At 33.4% G+C, this 23,400-nt stretch overlaps 1 protein-coding gene across 1 annotated transcript in view; it reads right to left on the bottom strand.

Annotated features, from left to right (window-relative positions):
- Positions 1 to 23,400, bottom strand: part of LOC133323561 (voltage-dependent calcium channel subunit alpha-2/delta-4) — a 107,141-nt gene that overhangs the window by 80,785 nt on the left and 2,956 nt on the right. The window contains exon 2 of the mRNA XM_061532476.1: positions 7,392 to 7,473. Within this exon, the coding sequence (XP_061388460.1) occupies positions 7,392 to 7,473 (82 nt within the window). The remainder of the gene's footprint in view (positions 1 to 7,391; positions 7,474 to 23,400) is intronic.

Below are 23,400 nucleotides of genomic sequence, written 5' to 3' on the forward strand. Positions count from 1 at the left end.
GATATTTCTACTCATACACACATGGTTGTTTGTACCAGAGCAGAAAAGAAAAACACTTGTTCATTCCATGCCAGAAAACCCCAAATGTGAGTGATGTACCAAATTAAACCTATCAATTTTCTTTGCCATTTTAATTATTCTAAATTATATGAGAGAGTGTCAACATGTAGATGGCATGGGTATGGGAAGAAATTATGTTTACCAGCATTATACCCATAATTTCATAAATATCAAAAAGGTGAAATCCTTAAAACGCCTCCTACTTTGGGATCGTGGTATGGTAGGTAGTTTGTATGAGATGCGGTAGATTGGAAAAAATACTTAAACTCATGAAAATCGGTTGAAATTTACATACATATATGGGATTTTTTTTAAACAAAATTCTCTCAAATATTTATGGGAGCTATATCAAAATTTTAATCTATATGAATCGTTACGTTATGAAATTTTTTTCAATCTTGTGTATTTTTGTGCATATATTAAACATATATCTAATATTTTTCCTAAAAATTCTCAACATGGGTTCACCTTTTGGAGAAGCCCCCCATATAATGTTATATCCCAAAGATCTGTATTTTGATAGTCCTGAGGGCGTGTTTCAACCACTTTGGGAGCAATTTAATATTTTATATTATCATTGAGTAGAAAATTTCCCTACCAAAAATTATCTACATTGGCCTATAATTCCGGGTAACCCACAAATAATGATAGCCCCCATTATTCGGTATTATGGGGGTTTGGGCACGTTTTATACCCTTTCCCTACCAAAAATTATCTACATTGGCCTATAAATCCGGGTAACCCACAAATAATGATAGTCCCCTATATTCGGTATTATGGGGGTTTGGGCACGTTTTATACCCTTCACCACACTGTGGTACAGGATATTATGTCTTTGTGCATATGTTTGTAGCAGGCAAAAGGAATCGAGATAGACCCATGGTTCCTTTTCAGAATATGCATAGAATCACTTTCTGCGTCGATTTATGCATGTCTTTCGGTTCAGATTTACATACACCTCCTAAATATATTTTCGTCCGATTTTATGTAAATAGTGCACTAAAGATCCATAGCTAGGCTGATTGACACAACGTACTGAAGTTAATACAAATTAATGTGTGGCAAGTTTCCTTGAAATCTGTTCAGATAAAGATATAGCATAGCTTGCATATATAATTTCGACCTATTCATGTTAATTGTATACCAATTAATCAATGGATGTCTGATTGAGATTACATTTTAATTGATTGATTGAATATTAATTATCTACATAGGTCCAAATTTCTATATAATCTCCACATAAAAGTTCCACCTCTTTTTTGGTATTCGATACTACCACATTACGCAACAACATAGTCTTCATAGAAATGTCCTGATCTACTTAAGAAATTTTGAATTGACACCACGTGGTGGAGGGTATAAAAAATTTGGCCCGGCCGAACTTACACTCAATTTTCGGATCAGATGAAGATGCAAACTGAATTTGTAACATTAAGTGTCTGTAATCCTGATTTATTCAAGGGGCTACTACATAGAATGAGGCATTCTTCGTTTTTTTTTTTCGCCGGCACAGATTCGATATGCCTTGAACACCTGGTCGTAACAAAGATTTTTTCGTAGGATCTCCCACAATTTAGCAATTGTTAAAAACTTATCACTCCTATTGGTGAAAGAAAATTTTGAAAAAACAAAATCGTGAAAGGTGGCGAAAACTTTATCGTTGCATATTATCCTAAATACACCAATCGGCCTTGTGTGTCTCCGAAGGCGAGCCAAACCCAACTAAAGTCGTTTAGGGAAGTAACACTTCGAAGCAAATGATCGTCTGTTTCTCTACCTAATTTAGTAATGTGATCACTGTTAAGCTTGATTAACTTAGGACTGTCACTTGATTAACTTAGGACTTAGCAGTACACCACAATTTGCTTGTCAGAAGCCTTCGGTGACATTTAAAAAAGAAACGAATAGAAGCTCTCACACATCGACTCTACCTCTTTTTTATCGGCCAAAGGGTAAACTTGATAAGTCATCCGCCGCATAGCCTTAACTAAGCAATAAGGAACGATTTTTGACGCCAAATGGTGTTTTGGAGGGATCTTAATCCGCGTGGAAATGTGTTTGGACATTGGGTTTGAGTGCATGAAAAGGCTGGAGATTACTTTGAAAAACAATAAAACCATTTTAATGTTCGATTTTTCATTATTAAGACAGGGATATGCAGTTTCCCTAGTATATATTCCTGATCACAATAAAATTCATGTTATACCAGCTATATCCGCATGTTGAAATCAATATGAATAGTCGGTAGAGTTTTGAAGCTTTGCACCTATATCACTTACTGAAAATGATCGGTATGTGTTCTGGCATAATGTTACCGCTCTATATTCGATATTTTGAATAATTCTGCTGTATTTTCCTACCGAAGCGAATGTGATTTGGTATTTCGGATATTGTAGTGGGTAAAAAAGCTTTCTCGTATATTAGTTCCTATTCTACATAGACACCATATAAGATCCCGAACAATTTAAGGTATTTTGAATGCGACCAATTTTAAGTATTTATAATGAAGGTATGAAAAGTTCGTTCCGTGCGGTTTTGACACTTTGTCGGTCAACACTTTAAAAACTTTGGTTTGAAGCGAACTGATTTGATTCATTGATTGATTCATCGTAACATTTTATCAAACCTAAATTAAATCCGAAGATTTAGTAGTAAATCGCGTGTGGTCTAAACATTATATCTTGTATATCCCCCATAAACTGTCACAAGTTCAGCCGGGCCGAACTTTTGATACCCTCCGCCATAATAAAGGTTCAAAGAACGCGTGGTACTACACTAAAGCGTGTGGGTTTGGGAAATGTGCCTAAAATATGATATTTAACAACAATGTCAATATGCGATACAAATGTTATGTATTTTGTCTGTTAGTGGGAATGATAAAAATTAGCAAATTTAACTGAAACTAATCCAATAAAATCTAAATATAATATTGTTTAAATATGTCATTGTGGATGCAAATAACAAAATTATATATTTCGTCTGTATGAAATGTAATAATCTACTGTTGTTGTTATTTCTCCCTCTCCAGAGAATTAAAAAATAATAATGTAACATAACTTCAGTATATGTGGTAGTTTTAATAAAATGAAGTGACATTGGCCGCATATTTCTAACGGCTGGTACTAGTAATTATAAAAACAGAAATAAAATCGAAGGCAATTTAATCTATAATACACACTATATAAGAGAAGACCTCAATCCATCCATATATTTGTGCAGTGCAACGTTGATATATTTGTCTTTTTAAAAGGTTTATCAAAAAACTACGTTGAAGCTCTAAGAATCCGATATGTTAAATTATAGCCAGGTTCAAGAGAAAATTCGGCTAAGTGGGATTTTATCAAAAATTGAACTATATATATACGCAGCACAAATGTGTATATAAGTCAGCCTTCTAGAACCCTATATACCAAATTACAGCGTTATTGGTTGAAATATGGTGGCTAAATTCTTCAAAATACCGAAAATGGAATGGTACATTTCTATGGGAACTATACCAAGCCTAAGTGGGATTTTATCAAAAATTGAACCTATATATACGCAGCACAAATGTGTATATAAATTTGAACCCTATATACCAAATTACAGCGTTATTGGTTGAAATATGGTGGCTAAATTCTTCAAAATACCGAAAATGGAATGGTACATTTCTATGGGAACTATACCAAGCCGTAAACTGACATTGATAAATTTGGTAGGAAGATAAGAATTTGATTAATAAAATTAGAGCCAGTTCGGTTAAAAAACATGTTCAAAGCCCCACAATACTGTATAATGAGGTTACCATTATATGGGGCTATACGGAAACATGGATCAATGTTGATACTTTTTTGTAGGGAAATTTTCTACTCAATGAAAATCCAAAAACAAAAATTGCTCCCAAATTGCATGAAACACGTTCAGAAGCTCCACAAAATATAGCTTCCCTAAAAGGTGGACCCATATTGATAATTTTATACCACAAATTATTTTATACCAGAACTTATTGATAATTTTATACCACAGCCCAAAATAAAAAATGACAACTATTAAGGTAGAAACATGTGCCCAATACCATCAAAATACTGAAGCATAAGGCAATATAGATAATTTTTCGTAGGCAGATCTGATAGCCAAAGTGAATCCAAAATACCAAATTTCTGCTAATTCCGTTGAAAAGCAGAGGAACTTCTACAGCTTCTCAATTAGAGTGCGTAAGAGATATTTATATGCATTTTATACACAACATGAAGTCTATTATAGTGAACAATCGTGAATCATTAACTCGAAAATCACATTTTTTTTGAGTTATGCCTCTCTTGCAGCAAATGAGCGATATATACTTTATATTCTGGTGAATATTTCGATGTGTTGCAAACGAAATGAAAAATTAAAACATGAAGTTTGTTACGTGAAAACGAAATTCAAAATGTGGACAGGACTTTCAAAATATATGATAAGGGCCGTAATATAGGATATATGTAGAAATTTCTTTGCAAAGATGTTTTATCCTTTCAGATACTGAGACCATAAATTTTGAGAACGCTAAGAATTGCCGCAAATAAACTTGCCTAATAGAAATCAGGACTATTTAATTCCAACCTATACAAATTTCAATTGAAAATCACAAACTTTATATTACATGCGTTTTCAAAACACTGTTTTTAAAATGGCGGGCACGATAATTCAAAAACTAATACTTCAATCCGTTCCAATTTTTATCAGGTTATTATGTACGTATGTAGCTATTGTATGAACTAGGATAAATAGAATCGCCCAATATCATCCTTATTTGACCGCTTCAGAGGCCACAATTGTGACCCAAACATTACGAAGTTTTACAAGGGGAAATGGAACAATCTTGGGTCTTTTCATACTAATCGGTCAATATTTAGCGGGTCAAATAGAACCAAACATTTGTGTGAAAAAATTGACAAATTTGCATTCTATGACGTGTATATTTACTCCTGTAGAACATAGACCGGAGAAGTTGACAATATATCAAATAGGAGCAGTTGTCATTTAATTGATACCTATAATATACCTGTATGTACTCACATAGGTGAGTTATAAATAAATATTTAAATTGTTTAGTATTATTACCATTACCATACTGGCTGGCAGAAATGTTGTGCTCATCATTTTGAACTTTTACACGAAGTTCCGGTTATGGCCAAGAACGACGTCTACATATATAGACGGTCTATTTCATCATCATTATAATGATGATGAAATCGACCGAAAACATTATTTTTGGTTTTTGAGTCGCTCTAGGGGCCACAATTATAAACCGAACATCATAAGTTTAAGATGGGGAAGGGGCGCATGCCAACTAATTATAATGGCGATCATTATCAGGATCGATCTATATTTAGCGGGTTAAATTAACCTAGGCCTTTTGTGTAAAAAATAACAAATGTTGAATCTTATGGGGTAAATTTTCACTCCGAGCAAAATGAATTCGAATGTATAATTTGGAAAAGATGCCAGGGTAGGACGAAGGAGCTGTTGACTTCTAATCGGTTAACAGATTGTTCTGTGATAGTTGTGTCGGGTGACCATATGATACCCGATCGCCTATACTGCTCCGCTCACTGGCTAAAAACAATCAACAAAATTACGGTAATTCATTTTCATATCCATTAAGTCTTCAAGGTCTTATATACAAAGCTACATGCTTCAATGTAATGCACGTCCTTTGCTAGCCTGTTGAAAATCATACAAATTTGAAATCGAGAATGAAAGAGGTTCCCTTAATGTTTCATTCCAATATTCGGAATTATGGGCATGCTATTCAACCGAACATGCTGAAAAAAATGTGCCTCGCGAATTGGGAAGCAAAAATTTCAATAGGTTTGGTACCTCCTATATTCGTTAATATTAACAATTTAGACACGCTTTTTAACCGAATTGGCTCAAATATAATATGTTGGGTCCTCAGTGGAACCGATCAATATCAGTCCACGTTTTGGTATAGCTCCCTCATATAACGTCGTTATTTCGAGTGGTTGTTATTTGGAGTGAAATTTTCTGAAATTTGGAATTCTCCTATTTAAATGTCTTTATATATATATATATATATCACAATTTTCTTGCATGTAAATATATTCCCATGTTTTCTCGATCCATTTCGTGTTTTCCCAATGCCCACCTCATGATTGTGGTTGTAAAAAGTTCTGATTTTCTCTCAAAATTAATATGGGCAGAACCGACCAAATTCCTATATAAAAAAACACACTATAAAACGACAAATTTTTACATTAATTCACATATACATAGGTTTGTAATTTGAACCCTACAAATAAGTATGTGTTTTTAGTCTCGCTCATGTTGAGATATTTAAGCTCTATATAAACCTAATTAAAACTGAAATGGTACTTGTCATTCATTCCCACCAAAAAAAGATGAAAAAAAAACAAACGACAACAACGAATTCAAACAATACCACACACACACATACACTCTCACAAATGGGCGAAAATGAATAAACTGGCAAATGAGTGGGTGGAGAATGCTGTCGAAGGGGAAATTTATTGTTGACAAAGGTGTTGGCGGGGAAATTGAAAGATTAGAATGAATAATGGGTGATGCGTGCCTGTGTCAGTTTGCCAACCACCATCCAACTTGTTTGTCAGTAAATGAGTAAACCAGGCAATATACGAGTATGTCTGTATGTATGTGGATATGTATGCCCGGTAGGATGAAAGATAAATTATATAAACGAACACAAGGCAAGATGTTGATTATATGGCGGTTTTTATACAAAAAAAACATTCTATACAATTTATTGTTGTTGTTGCTGCTGATGCTGCCTCGACATGTCTACTATATATATTATTGTATTATAACTGGAAATAAAATACTAATATCCAAATAAAATAATGTACGGATATAGATAAACGTTTTAAGGATGCCAATATAAATACAAAGGTAATAAACTAAATATAAAGATGTGGTTGTATGTTAGGTTATTTGATGGAATTTAAACATTATTTATATAAATGGTTTGCCTTTCACTTTCTTAGGCAATAAATACAGCTATAGCTTCGGTAGTCAATATATTAAAATGTATATTAAATAAGTATAATACAATACAATGTCTCAATATAGAATATTTTAACGGTTCCTGATAAACTGACATTATGTATTGGTGATTATATATAAACTGTTAAATTTTTTGGTACAAATAAACCAACCGGAACTATATTTCTCTGTCGTCAGAGGAATAGATTTTTGCGCGTATACGCTACGTCGTATATCATACGCATATATGTACATATGAAGAATTAGAGAATGTCTTATTAGCCATCTTTAAGTGATACTACATTTTACGTTAATATCAAAATACTTACACTTTTTATTTCATTCATTTTTGTAAATTGTCTTCCAAATTCCCATAAATCCACGCCAAACTTTAAGGCCCAATTTCGGACTCTGTAAAATAAAAGAACATTTTGGTATCATAGTTGAATACATTTCGATTTCATAAATTTTAAAATAATATAATATTTTTAAATACGTTTTTGACCATTAGGTTTTTACTTATGTACATCTCCCTTTTTTCTGGTAAAATCATTAGTGGAATTATTAGTGGTAAACTATACAAACAATCTCCCAAATATTGAATTTTCCGTTGAAACTAATTTTATTTTTCTAAACAAATTACAAAATTTTAGACGAGAGAAAAAATTTTGAAAATTAAAACTAGGTATATACGATAACTTTCCAGTAAAAATACCCAGTAAATTTTATGATAAAAATATGTTCTTTCAAGTAAAAATATTTAAAAAATAAACGCCAAAAAGAGATATTCAGCAAAATCATGGCCAATTAAATATTGTATACCAGGTGGCGATTTCATGCTTTAGCCCTCTGTCAACTTTTTACCAAACAAAACAGGATGAAAACTCAAAATATCTTTCAATAAAAAGAAATGATAGAGATATGCACTTATATAAGAAAGACTTCAGCTGGTCTTACAGGTTAGCCCAATAAAACTTGACCAAAATAAACACCATAGGTCATCCAGAATGCGAATTCCGACAAAAAAAAACAACCCTGCATCTGTATTTATTGTCAAACATAGATGTTGTGGCGACCATGGCCAGTATTCACCACATTTGAAACTATGATACCAGACAGGGACTCATGGGATTGCGGAACAGTAGCAAACATGCCGTTGGTAACTGTTGTTACACAGATAGCTCCCAGCCAGCTGAAAAATCGAGACTGGGATTTTTCATTGAAGAACCGAAAACTGAAATTTCACTTCCCCTATAAGATCACAATACGATCTTATTAAGAGGTAAAATATTGCTGAAGAATGAAAAATATTACATGTATAGGAACAATATTTAAATCAGATTCTATGTGTACAAAGCATCATTCTTTTAGATGAAAATGCCACAAAATATACGAGATACTATCGAAATCGTTTATAACGACATATCAGTTATAAAGACTTATTAAAAAGTCCAGAGAGAAGAGACCAATTACACCGGTCCCTTGGCTGACTAATCAGGTCACTGAATGAGATTTTAGCAAAATTCAATATTTGTTCTTCTAGATACTCTGCGCAAAATTCTATCGCAATCGGAGATTTAATGGGTCTTTGGTGCAGAATTTACATAAAATCATTCGAAAATGTAGATCTGTACATATATATATGGGAGCTATATGTAAATCTGAACCGATTTCAACAAAACTTATCACACGACACTCTAGACTCACGCTGTACAAATTTTCGTCTCAATCGGATAATTATTGGTATACGTCATTTTATTTCAGAAAAAAAACCGCTAAATTCAAAGCATAAACATAAAAATTAAACATGGAAAGTATTAACGGTAGTGTGTGCTGTTTATTTAATATATAATATTTGTTAATACGTTTGTGTAGCGATTCAAAATTTACATAGTTGACTATAATAAAAGAAATGTTTCTATTTTTTACACATAAGTCGTTTTAGATAGACTTTTACTAAAATGTTTAAATTTGTCTGATCTTTTGACAACTGAAATATATTAATGAAAGCCTTCTAAATTGATTCCAATAGGTCAAAAATTGCGATTTTTTGCGTTTTTCAAGATATATCAGTTTTTTGTAGGGAACTTCAGAATAAAAAACAATAATATTTTCATTATTTGGTTTGATGAAAGAAATAAAAGCAAGGAAACATGTTGTTGTTCATAACGTCCCCGCAAGTAAAATTGCCAATAACAACAATATGGACGAAAAATTCATTAAATTAAAATAGGAAATTAGGTTATATTGCATGCATTTGTCAAGATGCACCGAATGACATAGGAAGATAGAACTTTTCCGCGAAAAAACGAATACACACGAATTTTGATTACAAAATAAATAACGTTACTCTTAAACCGCAAATAGGGTGTCAAATGAAAGATTATGAGAACAAAATCTAAATAGTGGAGAACAGGAAATGGCGGGCTTGAGTTCCCCTTAGAATATAAACCATCAAAAATTTACTTTTTTACTTTTTTCAGGATTGATTAAAAATAAAAAAGTGGCATATGAAAAAATGTTGTTCAGTATATCCAGTGTTTACTATAATCGTGTTCGTGGTTTTATCTCACGTTTACATATTAATGTCCTTAAGGAGTATAAATGGGTACTGTATTAATCGTTATTAATGCATTCTGCAAAAACATACGACATCGTAATAATTATTCCTTTAAAAATATAATCGCGGGGTCGAAATTTTTTTAACTTTCTACCCTAATCGTTTTCAACCGTTTGTTGTGTATAAGACAACTAATGAAAATATCTGAGAAAGAATTAGCTTTGTTCGTTATATGTGTAGTTGCTTATAACCGTTGTTCGTTATATCCGGGTTTTACTGTGAAAATTTGCGTTTTCTCTTTCTTGTACATATGTATCATTTAAAAAGTCATCATTTAATACCGCTCTTATTAATTTTTGCCTCAAAAACAGGGCAAATTACCTATAGTGCAATGGGACAAAAGTATATAAATCGATTTTCACTTGAAACTATGTCTGTACTTGACCCCGAGAATGGGGGGTGTCCCCTTAATGCATTCTGCAAAAAAACGCAACTACGTTATTCTATTCACAATTTTGTACGTTGTGTAAATTTGATGTCAATCTGACAAACATGAGGAGTTTGACGCACAATTTACATAAAACCAGACGAAAATGTATATGGAAGCTATATCCAAATATGAACCGATTTCAACGAAACTTGTCACAGGTTAAGTTATACTAATTTCAGTTTTGTTCCTATCAGCCATATATTAGTTCCTTGGTTCTAAATCTGAACCGATTTTTTCGAAACTTGGTAGACATCATTCTAGGCTCAATATAGTACATTATGCCAAATTTCGTGCAAATCGAAAAATATAAAGGGACTTTGGTGCACTATTTACATGAAATCGGACGAAACTATATATGGGAGCTATATCTAAATCTGGACCGATTTTATTGAAACTTGTCAGGCATCATTCTAAGCTCAATTCAATACTTTGTGCTAAATTTCGTTCAAATCTAAATATATATAGGGACTTTGGTGCACCATTTACCTTAAATCGGACGAAAATATCTAAATCTGAACCGATTTTTCCCAATTTCAATAGAGTTCGTCCTTGGGCCAAGCAAATGAGCTGTGCCGGATTTCATCCAAATTGGATTATAAATGCGACCTGTATTTTGTTTACAATGTAACACCAACAGACGGACGGACATGCCTAAATCTACTCAAAAAGTGATTCTATGCATATTCTCAAATGAACTATGGGTCTCAATAAAGTATAAAAATATGTACTTTATTGAGTCAACGACGAATATTTCGAAATGTTAAGTTAATATGTACTCCTTCATACACAAATATGTACTATTTAAGGGCATTTCCATGTATTACAAAATAAAATATTGCCTCTTCGATTTTGCTTCTAATCTCCACTTGACTATTTGATATCTCTTGAATTCTAATTATTCATCACCTTTACTTTGGCAAATGTAAACCAACAACAACAACAACAACATTTGGTAGAGAATTTTTGTCGTTCGTGCCTAACACGTTGTGGGCTTTCTTTGGTCTTGGATGTTTTAGTGTCACTGTCTATGTATGTATTCGTATTATGTTTCAGCTTTGTATTTACATGAGGCGGCAAATCACCTTTCGGTTTGTCAAGAGTCTAATCCACTCACTCACTCAAAAATGTTTCTCTCATTCCCCAAATACACCAGCATTTAACACACGTCTCCTTCCAAATGACTTCGCCAAAAAAAGACCAGTTGGTAAATGAAATGGTGGATGATTGTGCCGCGAAGAGGGGTTCGTTGGTCGGTCGGTTGGTTGGTTGTTTAGGAACACCATATCCGGTATTTTATTTTAGTTTCAGATGTGTATACCACACTTTTGCAGTGTATTACTGTTGCTGCCATTCACTTGCAGAGCTAAACAAAAACTTCCCAGCCTATAAAATGGGACACTTTCACCAAAGGTGTACGGCCGAGGAGTACATTTAATTTGTAGCATTAACTTTTGAAATGTTGTCTCTAATTTGACTGAATATATGGAGCAGTTACCATATTTGTATTCACATCATTTGGGGGGAGGTGGTTGGTGGGTTGGTTGCTGGAGGAGTATGAGTGTGTGTGGCATAAAACAGGGTAGGCTTAAAGAACTATGGCGATTGGTAGCATGAATGCTTGCTTTCCATGATGCCTGCCTGGCAGATGCTGTGTTTAATTTTGTGCTTTGATTGTTGTCTTTACTGCCGCTCATGTGGAAAATTTGTAATACTGACACGGGTCATTTTAATTTTGTGCCTTTTTGAAGAATCGAAAAGACCAATGGACGGCAATTTAGCTTCACTTCAAAAATGTTTGGAATACTATGAACACATCACAGGTGCAAAATGTGAAAATTGCTGGTCCCCCACTCCGGTTGTCATAGCATTTTAAAGTGGCAAAGTAAATAAATGTCAATGGAATTGCAAAGGATACGAATTGATCCTTGGGTGTGGTAGGTGAATTTTGAGCATAATCTTCTCTTTGTATATATTTTTGTGATATGGTGTTTGATTATTACTTTTATTATCATCGTCCATACATACACAATATTTCATACATAGAACGGTGTGAAATAAAGTTTATATAATATTAAAAAAAAGAAGATTTATTTCATAAAAAGTATATACAAACAATATAAACTAAATATATATATATATATATATAATATTTTAGTAAACTTCATAGAGACTCATAAATTAATGTAATGTTAACTATTTTCTAAACTACAACTGTGATTAACATTCCCTAAGGGAATATGGATTTTAAAAATTCTATGGGGCGTATACAATACGACGTCAAGTATACGCACAAATGCATTGTAGATAATAATATTAATATCGAATTTGAGAATGGTAAATACCAACAAAGGTAATTTACATTAATTAAAACGATAAGCATTTTTATATTCTTCGATAACAAATGTTAATTTAAGCGACATTCTGCAAAAAAATAATTTAAAAAAAAACTTTCGAAATTAATTTTCAATAAGTACAAGATTCCAGCGAATATGGATTTTAAAAATTCTATGGGGCGTATACAATACGACGTCAAGTATACGCACAAATGCATTGTAAATAATATTATTAATATCGAATTTGAGAATAGCAAATACTAACAAAGGTAATTAACATTAATTGAAACGATAGACATTTTTTATATTCTTTGATAACTAATTTTAATAAAAACTTTTGAAATACGTTTTCAAGAAGTACAAGATTCCAGTAAAAGCAATTAACGACCCATCATATACAAATCAACAAAACCACATAATTTAGGCTGGGTCAAATTTTGTATACACTTCTCCAAGAAGTGGAATTCAAAATACTTAAAATCTGTCGGGCCCTTATTTTACGGCTATGTCAGAACAGGGACCCATATAAATACAATTTTACCGTCCATTAAAAAGAAATTTTCCTTTTTTTTAATTAAAGTTAGTTAAAAAATCCATAGGGCGCCGATGGACCTTGGGAAATTTAATTTAAAAAATTTACACATAATTTGTACATTGGAAAAATTTATTAAAAAAAAATTACGCCTCATATGGACCTTAGACAAATTTATTTAAAGAATCTACGCCACATATGGATATTGGAAACAATTATTTAAAAAATCTACGCCTTTCAAAGGCTTTAGAAAAATTTATTTCAAAAATCAATGCCTCATATGGACCTTGGAAATATTTATTTCAAATGTATATTGGAAAATTTTATTTAAAAATCTACGCTTCAAATGGATATACGTATACTTTATTTAAAAATATACGCCTCAAAGCGATATTGAAAAATTTATTTAAAAAATCCACGACTTATATTGATGTTGGAAAAAATTAGCTTAAAAATCTACACCTCATAGGAACATGGAAAAATGTAAAAAAATACGTCTTTTATGGACTTTAAAAAGAATTATTTAAAAAGTCTTGTATGGCCCATGAAAAATTTATTGAAAAAATCTACGCCTCATAAGTACCTTGGAAAAATATATTTAAAAAATCAACACCTCATATGGACACGTGAAAAATATATTTAAAAAATCTACGCCTCATAAGTACCTTGGGAAAATATATTTAAAAAATCAACACCTCATATGGACACGTGAAAAATATATTTAAAAAATCTACGCCTCATATGGAACATGGATTTTGTTTTTTTAAATCTACACCTCATAGGGACCTTGGAAAAATTTGTTTAAAAAATCTATATAGACTTTGGAAAATATTAGAAATCTACACCTCATATGGACTTTGAAAAATATTACAAATATATGCCTCATATGGACTTTGGAAAAATGTAATTAAAAAATCTGCGCCTCATATAGATCTTGGAAAAATTCTCTGTGTATCTAACTTCCATCACTACCACCCCATAACTGTGTAGCATAGTGTAATTTGTGTGTTTTCAAATTCCCGAACACCATAATAATGAGGTCGTTTCGTTGCAATTTCCAATAGAAATTGGCCTATCTGCATTTCTTTCCTTATTGGAAAATATAAAAGGAATCATTTGTAGCTATTTTACGGTATGACCTCAATAACTTTGTATTTCGATACAGTGAACACTTGCCATCCACCCGCACACAGCAACAAACACACACACACCCACCCACACATTTATGTTCGTTATTTTTGTTGTTGTTAGTTTAATTTCGTTTCGTCCTTTTCGGGCTGAGATGTGTCACGCCGACTTTTGTTGCTGTTGTCACTGTAGTTCAACTTAGCAATTTAACTCCACAACAAGCAATTGCAAACAAGAAAGGCAGCAACAACAACAAATAAACATTGTTTGGTATTTAAGTCGAAAAAGAAGGAAAAAATATGTCCATAGAATTTGTAAATAGGATCGTTTGCCGTTAAAGGCCGAACACAACACCGATGGAAAAACGGAACAAGTAACACATGCAACGCTTATAACTCGGAGACATCGGCTACCAGAAACTTTTACCAGAGTGTGTTTTTAATTTCATTTTCGTAAACCCAGGAGACGAATAACAACGAATTGTCACAAAGACGTGACAAACATCCAGACTTTTATTTAATAATAGTTGGCGTTTCTTGACCACCATCAACAAACCAGAGTGAATATCCACCTCCGCTCAAAACCTATCTGCTCTGCCCTGCCCTGAGTTCCCAATACCATTGCCGAGTTTTTAACGAATCGGTTTTTGTTTGGCTTCAAAGACGCCACGCAAAATATCCTGGCAAAAATCTAAGTACAAAATAATAAAAAACTACTTGTAAAAGTTCTTCTTAACGTTCCAAAATGGTGGTAGTGGTGGTGGTCTTTTGGTCTTGGTTTCTTGAGTTTTTCTCGAGTGCAGCGGTAGCAGCAGCAGCAGCAGCAACAATATCGTCATACAAACGAAAAACATTTTTTTTTTTTTTTGGGAAGAAAATGTTAAACTTATGCCAAGATTTGGGTCATTCTCATCAACGACAACATCAGCCATAAACTTAAAAGTGGAATAATAGAATAAACAAGAACGACAACAATAACAACAGCAACAATGAAAAAATAAAAAAACAATAATAACTCCAACAGCATCAGAAAACCACACAAGTTACGCTAAAGCATCTCAGGATGATGAAACCTTCTCAGTGGTGGCGTTGTTGTTACTGCTGTTGTTGTTTTTCTTGTTATAAAGTGCAGAGTTGGGAAAAGTTTAATTGGATTTCTTCTGGCCCAGTCCGTTTTCATCGTCATACGTCCGGATGGCTAGCTGGTGAATGGCTCGGCATATGACATAATGAAGGATTTTGCAAATTAACAAAATTAACTTTTCGAGCCAAGCAAAGGGAGAGAGAGAGTGAGACAGTAACAAAAGTCAAGATGAGAAATATTTTCACAAAAAAGTACTACCGAAAAATGGATATCTTCTTTGTAAATTCCACAAACGATGATAGAGTTGAAATAAATAAAAAATAAACATCATTATTTTACTAAAACTAACCTCAATTGGTTGATAGCTGGAAACTGTTACACCTATCAATTTTAAATACTCTGAGGCATGGTACAATTATACAAGGTAGTGTATCCTTTGCCAACAAAGAAAAAACACACCTCTAAAACCAGTAAGGAAAGTAGTAAAGACGGACTGGGCCGACTATTTGATAGCCTTCACCACTTTGGGTATATTCTACATATGTATCCTAACAGACGTCGCCTTTTCGAAGGAACATTGACATTTCGTGCAATCCGAAAGAACTTTATTTACCTAAAATCGGACGAAAATATATATGGGTGATATATCTAAATCTGACCCGATTTTCTCGAAACTTGACACACATCATTCAATCCTCAATTCAGTACACTATGCAAAATTTCGCGCAAATCGAAAGATATGTAGGGACTTTGGTTTCCCATTTACCTTAAATCGAACGAAAATATATATGGGAGCTATATCTAAATCTGACCCGATTTTCTCGAAACTTGACACACATTATTCTATCTTCAATTAAGTACACTTTGCAAAATTTCCCGCAAATAGAAAGATATATATAAGGACTTTGGTGTCCCATTTAACTTAAATCGGACGAAAATATATACGGGAGCTATATCGAAATCTGAACCGATTTTCTTCAATTTCAATAGGGTTCGTCCTTGGACCAAATAAGTGACCTATGCCAAATTTCATCCAAATCGGATCATAAATGCGACCTGTACTTTAAAATCTACAGACGGACGGACATGTATAAATCGACTCAGAAAGTGATTCTTCTATAAGGAATCATGGGTCTTTCTTGTTTCCTTTTGCCTATTACAAACATATGCACAAAGGCATAATACCCTGTACCACAGTGTTTTGAAGGGTATAAAAAAGCAACAAGTCGTTCTGTTCATTTGACATATTTTTTAACATATAACCTCAAGAACAGTGGGTGGACGAGCTATGGAAAACATCAAGAAAGTTCTTTAAGTTCTGAAAAGAATTGGACAGCTAGATTGGTTTTCGCAAAGCTCATACTAATTGGAATTCGACTCAGTGGAGAAATATTATGCTCTCGGATGAATATTAAAGACTCAGACAGACATGAAAAAATATCGTGAGAAAGTCCAAGAGTAAGTAAGCATGGTGGGAAAATAATGGTATTGGGTTGTTTTTCTTTTTATGGAGTTCGATATATTTAAGAGGCTTATAAGGTAATGGATCGGATTATCTGTTCAAATGTTTTGGAAAAACGCTATGGTTCCCTCCCCTGAAGAAAAACTACCGTTTGTTTGGGTATTTCAACTTGACAATAACGAAACGTATGAAATATCGGTTGCGGGAGTCAAAAATCACGGTTTTAAAATGTCCAACACAATTATCAGACCTTCATCCATTGGCAAAAATCTTTAGAGTATCATCGATTGCAAAATCAAAAGAGATTCAGAAGCAAACAAACATAACCTCTTCCCAAAGTTTCAGGATGCGAGGAATAGTATACCCAAGGATCAATTAGAGCGTCTTATAGATTCAATTCCTCGTGTGTATGCTGTCGATTACTAGCTAAATTTACTTATTTAAAAGAAGAAGTCAAAAAGTTGCTTTAGTCTCGATCAAGCACATTGGCATTTCAAAAATTGGTGGAAATGCAAATGTGGTTTCGCGGATTTTCAAAATTTTTGTTAAATATTGTCCTACCCAGACCAGATAGCATTCTAAATTGTCACGCATCACAAAAATCGGTAAGCCGTTATTATGTTATAAGCGTTGTAACTAGCGATTTTTCCTCTTATATAGATTGAATGTATTTTTCTTTGTAAGTAATGTTGATTTTTTTATGATTTCCGCAATTAATCAGTATACTGATAAACTCCGATACTTTTGTGGAAATCCCGTACTACCCTAATCCCTAAATGTTCGTACCCCATATAAAAACATTAAAATTTCAGTTAAAAATCTCCCTAACTCCCACAAAAAATGTTACAAAATAAACCAAACGACACAACGATTTAGAACGATACGTCTACTTAGAACAACCTGTGCTGTACAAATCTTTATAAAGTCTGTATTGTATTGGCCTGTATAAAGGCCGATTGAAAGGATGTCGTCTGTAAAGGGGCCATACGTCTGTATTGAAACCACATGTGTGTTTAAAGCAGGATCAGGCAGAGAGTAACAAATTTGATTTTTACACATTTGTCGATGTGCGTGTGTCAATGGATTTTCACTCGCATGCGGGGATTTGCTTTATACGGGTGTAACGACCAATTGCCATGAATTAGTCTTTATAAATAAAGATCAATTGGTCACCATAAATGCAAACGGACGTAACTGCACTTTAACTAATTTTACAGGAGAAGCAAAAAAAACTTTATAAAATCGTATTTATTTAAAAAAAAGAAATATATATGTCACCTTTGGCGCGAAACCATCACACGCTGTCCGATTGTTGATCTGTGGCATTTTGGCCCAATCCCGGCGATGCGCTTGCTTGAGGTGATCGACACTTTGGTATTTTTTAGTGCCAACCTTGCTTTCCAAAATACTCCAGACATAATAGTCCAACGGATTGGTATCAGGAGATCTTGGTGCCCATTGTGCGCTGGAAATGAAGCGAGAAACCTCATTTTGTAACCATTCTTGGGTGGCGCGTCCATCATTGCACTCTGGATGATCCTCTTGGAATGTCCAAGGTCTGCGGCCAAAATGTTTGCGTGCCCAAGGCTTTAATACACCCTCCAGAATATTTTCGCAATAATATTCAGCATTTATTCTGATGATATTCGATTAATACGATCGAAGAACTACCATCGGCTGTGATGGCGGCCCACACCATCACTATGGCCGGCGCTTGAGTTTTGGTGGCCACCCGAAGGTTCACATTTTTAGCTGACATCTTTGGCAAGTAAACGCGATCATTTTGTTTGTTTACAAACTGCTGGACAACGAATGTTTTCTCATCGAAGAAAACGAAATTCGGCAGTTCACTACTTTCGGTCATGCTCTTTAGCTCAGTCATATACAAAGGACCTTGTGCCTACCCTAAGCTAAATTTCGGACAGACGTAGTGTCTTTCGGGCGCCATTTACGTAAAATCCAGAGAAATATCTAAATCTCAACGGATCAGGAGTTTTATCTAAATCTGAACCAATTATTATCATTAAATATATACTGCCACCGTGCATCGCAATTGGATTATAAGTTACACTTGTTCTATGTACATGTACAGCCAAATGCTCCAAGACATAATTCCCAGCACCAGAGAGTGGTGTAAACAGTGTTTTATATTACAATTCATACCTGGTGGTAATGATGTTGAGTATCACATGGAAGTAATATTTGCTTCTCTTTCGAATAACCCACTTTTTATGTACGTAATATAATCTTCTTTTTGTTTTGATCTGATTCTTATTACTTAAATTTAATACAAAATTAAAAGTTAACGTGTTATACCTAAATAGGTAACACAATTCATTTACACTCCTTCACGCATTCATTTACTACTCGAACAGCCACATGCTGAGAATGTGAACAATGAGACAAGAGAGTGTGTAACTCCATCATTAATTTCCAAAGCCTTGTCGAAAAGTAGAACAAAACGAAAAGTAAAAAAATCCACACACACACTATAATAACAATAACAACGAATGGCAAACAACAAAATATGCCAAAGCATGCAAAAGTACAGCAACAACAAAAACGAACGAAAAAAACGAAAAACAAATAAAAAACTCAAAACAAGAACTGAACAAAACATCCAGAATGAAAATTGCAAAATCCTATTATGAATCCATTAGATACGCTTGCACGCACCAACTACATAAATATGAGAGTGACACAAACACTCGTATAATTACAGAGCCAAGTAAATGAGCAAATACACATTGTCCTTTTGCTGGGCCGATGATGACGACGACGGCATGCAGAAGTTTGGTGGCATCACTTGGCATTTCACTGCAGGGCCAGGAAGTGGCAGAAATATTGGTGTGGAGAGTAAAATAAAGTAAAAAAGAACGACAACAACAACAATGGAAACCCCACAGGACAGAGAGTTACAAACAAGGCCAACCAACTTCATCGGTATTACATGCAAACCAGATACGATACGATTTTACACAATGCTCTAAACTAGCCGAACTGTAGTAATAATATGTGTAGTCGTAATAGTAGTTGTAGTAGTATTAATCTTATATAAACTACGCACACACACACACACACACGAATTAAACACACACAAAGTTATGTGTAAAATTTGTACTTTAACTGGATTAGACTTAATTGGTTTTTGCGTCCTGATCTTTGTGGTTTTCTGCCATGAAATTATTTCCATTGGTATAATCTGTCCGATCACAGAGGCGAAATTTAGTGATTCTTGACTTTTAGATAATTTAAATAATTGAATCAAATGTAATCACATTCTCTATGTTATGATTTCACTGAAAATAATAACACAATTTTTCTAGACAGAACAGTTTTAAAGCATAATAGATGACCCCTTCAAACAATGTTTTGCCGCATAAAATTTTTTGTGAAAAAATTATATTTGATTCTCCATCCAGTGTTTTTTATACTACAAATCTAAAACATCCTTGAATATTAATTTACCAAGTTTTGGAATATCCCCATGTTGCGATATTACCAAAAAATATCTAAAAATGATCCATTTATAGATATTTATAGTTTCCGTTTTTGGTATGTAATGGTATAATTTTACATTTTCTGACGTTATTTTCAAGAATATAAAGTTTTTTTCTTAATCAGAATCTGAAAGGGAATTGTTTATCTCAATGGCATTTTTTGTTAAAACTTTTATTTTATATTAAAACGAATTTCGTAGACTTGATGGAAAACAGAATTCATAAAGTAGGTGTTCATCCCAACGTAAATCTTGTAAGGAAAGGACCAGAGCCTGACTGGTCGACTATATTATTCACAACATGGACGTACGCAACAGACAATTTTTAATTACACTAGAGTTCTCCAAATTTCTACATACACAAGAGGAATGTAAGAAAATTCCAGATGAAATCATTAAAAAATTGTTGGTGCATATGCCAAACCACATTAAAAGTGTAAAGAAAGTCATAGATTGTGTTAAGGTTTGTAACTTTACACATATATTGTTAAAGACTTAAAGAGAAGAAAAATAATTTACAAAATGTTGTTGTTATTGTTTTTGTCGATTGAAGTAAAGTCCTTATTTTTTATGGCGGGCATGATAACTCCTCACTTGGACATCGGAATCCGAAAATTCCAACGGTGTTAGAAAGGGTACATGCCTGGCTCTCGTATGAACTAGGATTATTGGCTTCGCTCAAAAATCAACAATATGACGGACCTTTAAAAACAATATTTTTGAAAAATCGCCTATTTTTTATCACAAGCCAAGTTAAAAAATAAGGAAGATGTTGACCGATTGGATTTTTCCTAGTTCATCGACTATATCTTGAAGAGTTCTTGAGATTTTTGAGATTTTTGTAGGGACTTAATATATTGATTTATTTTTTTTGCAAGAGTATTAACCCTTTTGAATTAGTACATTTATATGGAGAAAAATCCAAAAAATTCGAATAACTAAATAAAATTTTTTGACACCGAGAATGGGGGGTCCCCTTAATATATTGATTTATTCTTTTAAGTGCAAGAGTATTAAAATTGTCCTTGTGCATATGTTTGTAACAGGCAAAAGGAAACGAGATAGACACATGATTTCTTTCGAGAATATGCATAGAAGCGCTTTTTAAGTTGATTTATGCATGTCCATCCGTCCGTCCGTCTGTCTGCCCAAGTTAAATTGTAAACAAAGTACAGGTCGCATTTTTGATTCGAATTGGATGAAATTTGGCACAGTTCATTTTTTGGCCCTATTGAAATTGGGAAAAATCGGTTCAGACTTAGATATAGCTCCCATATATATTTTCGTTCGATTTAATGTAAATGGTGCACCAAAGTCCCTATATATCCTTCGATTTGCACGAAGTTCGGCATAACGTATTATATTAAGTCTAGAGCGATGTGTATTAATTATGATTATGATTTTATGGAAATATTGCACCAAAGTCCCTCCTTCGATTTGCACGAAATTTGGCATAGCGCACTGAATTGAGTCTAGCCTAGTTTCGGGAAAATCGGTTTAGATGTCGATATAGCTTCTACATTTACTAATATATTCGTGCAATTTTTAATAGATGGTGCACCAAACTCCTAATGTTTGCCCGATTAACACGAAATTTTGCACAACGTATCAAATTGAGGCTTGAATGACGTTATTGCGTTTTGTTGAAATTGCTACAGATGCAGCCATAACTTCCATGTGTATTTCGACAGGGATAACATTTTTAACAGTGCGGCGTACCGAATAGCGTGTATCAATTTTGCTATAAATCGTTTTCCATAAATTTGTCCCATGGTACGCAGACGACTTTTAATCTGCCCGAATAAAATTTTAGTTAGCATATGTTGCAGAAAGACATGAGTATGATTCTTCGAGGGTATATTGACATGCAATTGTTAGGATACATATGTAGAATATACCCAAAGTGGAGAAGGGTATCATATAGTCGGCCCAGTCCGACTTTACTACTTTCCTTACTGGTTTTTAATGTTCATTATATCCGCCCCGGCCCCCGGATTTCGTGTATCTCATATTCTAAATACTGTCGTTAGATGTGAACTTAGAAAATGTTTGTCCCAAAATACAGAACGATTTAATAGAAATAATTGGAGAATACATCCAGAAATCTATTGTTGAAGAAGGGAAAAGTGCTGTATTCTGGTCGGTTTTAGCGGAACAAACTATATATATTTTTGAGGCTGGATTTTAACAAGGTATGTAAATAGTCAAATACTGTTTCCTTTCCTACGCGGAATTAGAAGGATAAAACAAAAAATAATTTTCAATCGTCATAATAAACATAATAATGTGTTTGGTGTTGGATTCCACATTTTTGAATTAGAAGGATAAAACAAAAAAGAATTTTCAACCGTCATAATAAACATAATAATGTGTTTGGTGTTGGATTCCACATTTTTGAAAGGTCAAGGATATAACGGCGCGTCTAACATGTCAGGCAATTATAATGGAGTGCAGACCATTATTAAATCAAAATTTTATTTCTGCAGTACACATTCATAGTTCTTTTCACATTTTAAAATGAAGTTTAAATGCAATTTCGAAGATTCGAGAAATTTGACGTATATTTTCTAATATTTTGGACATTTGCCAATTCTTTAGAAAATCTAAAAAGGTCTGCTACTTTTTGTAGAATATTTCGAGAAGCAAATAAATCTTTCAAATTGTGAAACACGATCGATTAAATAGCATAATTGTGTACATATATTTAACGAATCTATAGAAGCTATAGTAGAATCGTTAGAAGAAATAAAAAGTAGAAGTTTCAGTGCCAAGGAAGGTTGCTACGCAAAAGTACAGATCAAATGTAATGAGTTCAAACTCCGAGTATTTCTATAGAACCGCATTATTTGTCCCATGTTTGGACGAACTAATTGTAAATATGACAAACATATTCCAGGAAAATGGAAAAAATAGTTAAAACATTGTCGAGAATTATACAATTTAAATGTAAAGATTTTAACGAAATCATATAATTTTATAAAAATGTCTGTGTGTGGATCTGTGGATCACTATGTGGAAAGCGAAATCCACTCGATACGATTGTAGTATTTGGCGAAAATCTTTTTCTAAATATAAATAAAGTTTAAAGCTGAAAGAAGTTTTTTTTACCCCACGTCGATTAAAAAAGTATCTGAAAAATCAAAGGCAAATCCTACGCTCGTATGTCTATTCATAAATTTAAAGTAACTACTGATCACATATCTAAAAAATCGTAAAATAGAAGACTTGATTTGAAACACATGTAATTATTT

This window comes from Musca vetustissima, unplaced genomic scaffold, assembly GCF_032173495.1.
Source record: "Musca vetustissima isolate MV318-11 ecotype Yass unplaced genomic scaffold, APGP_CSIRO_Mvet_v1 utg9771, whole genome shotgun sequence".
In the NCBI taxonomy this organism is placed as follows: Eukaryota; Metazoa; Arthropoda; class Insecta; order Diptera; family Muscidae; genus Musca; species Musca vetustissima.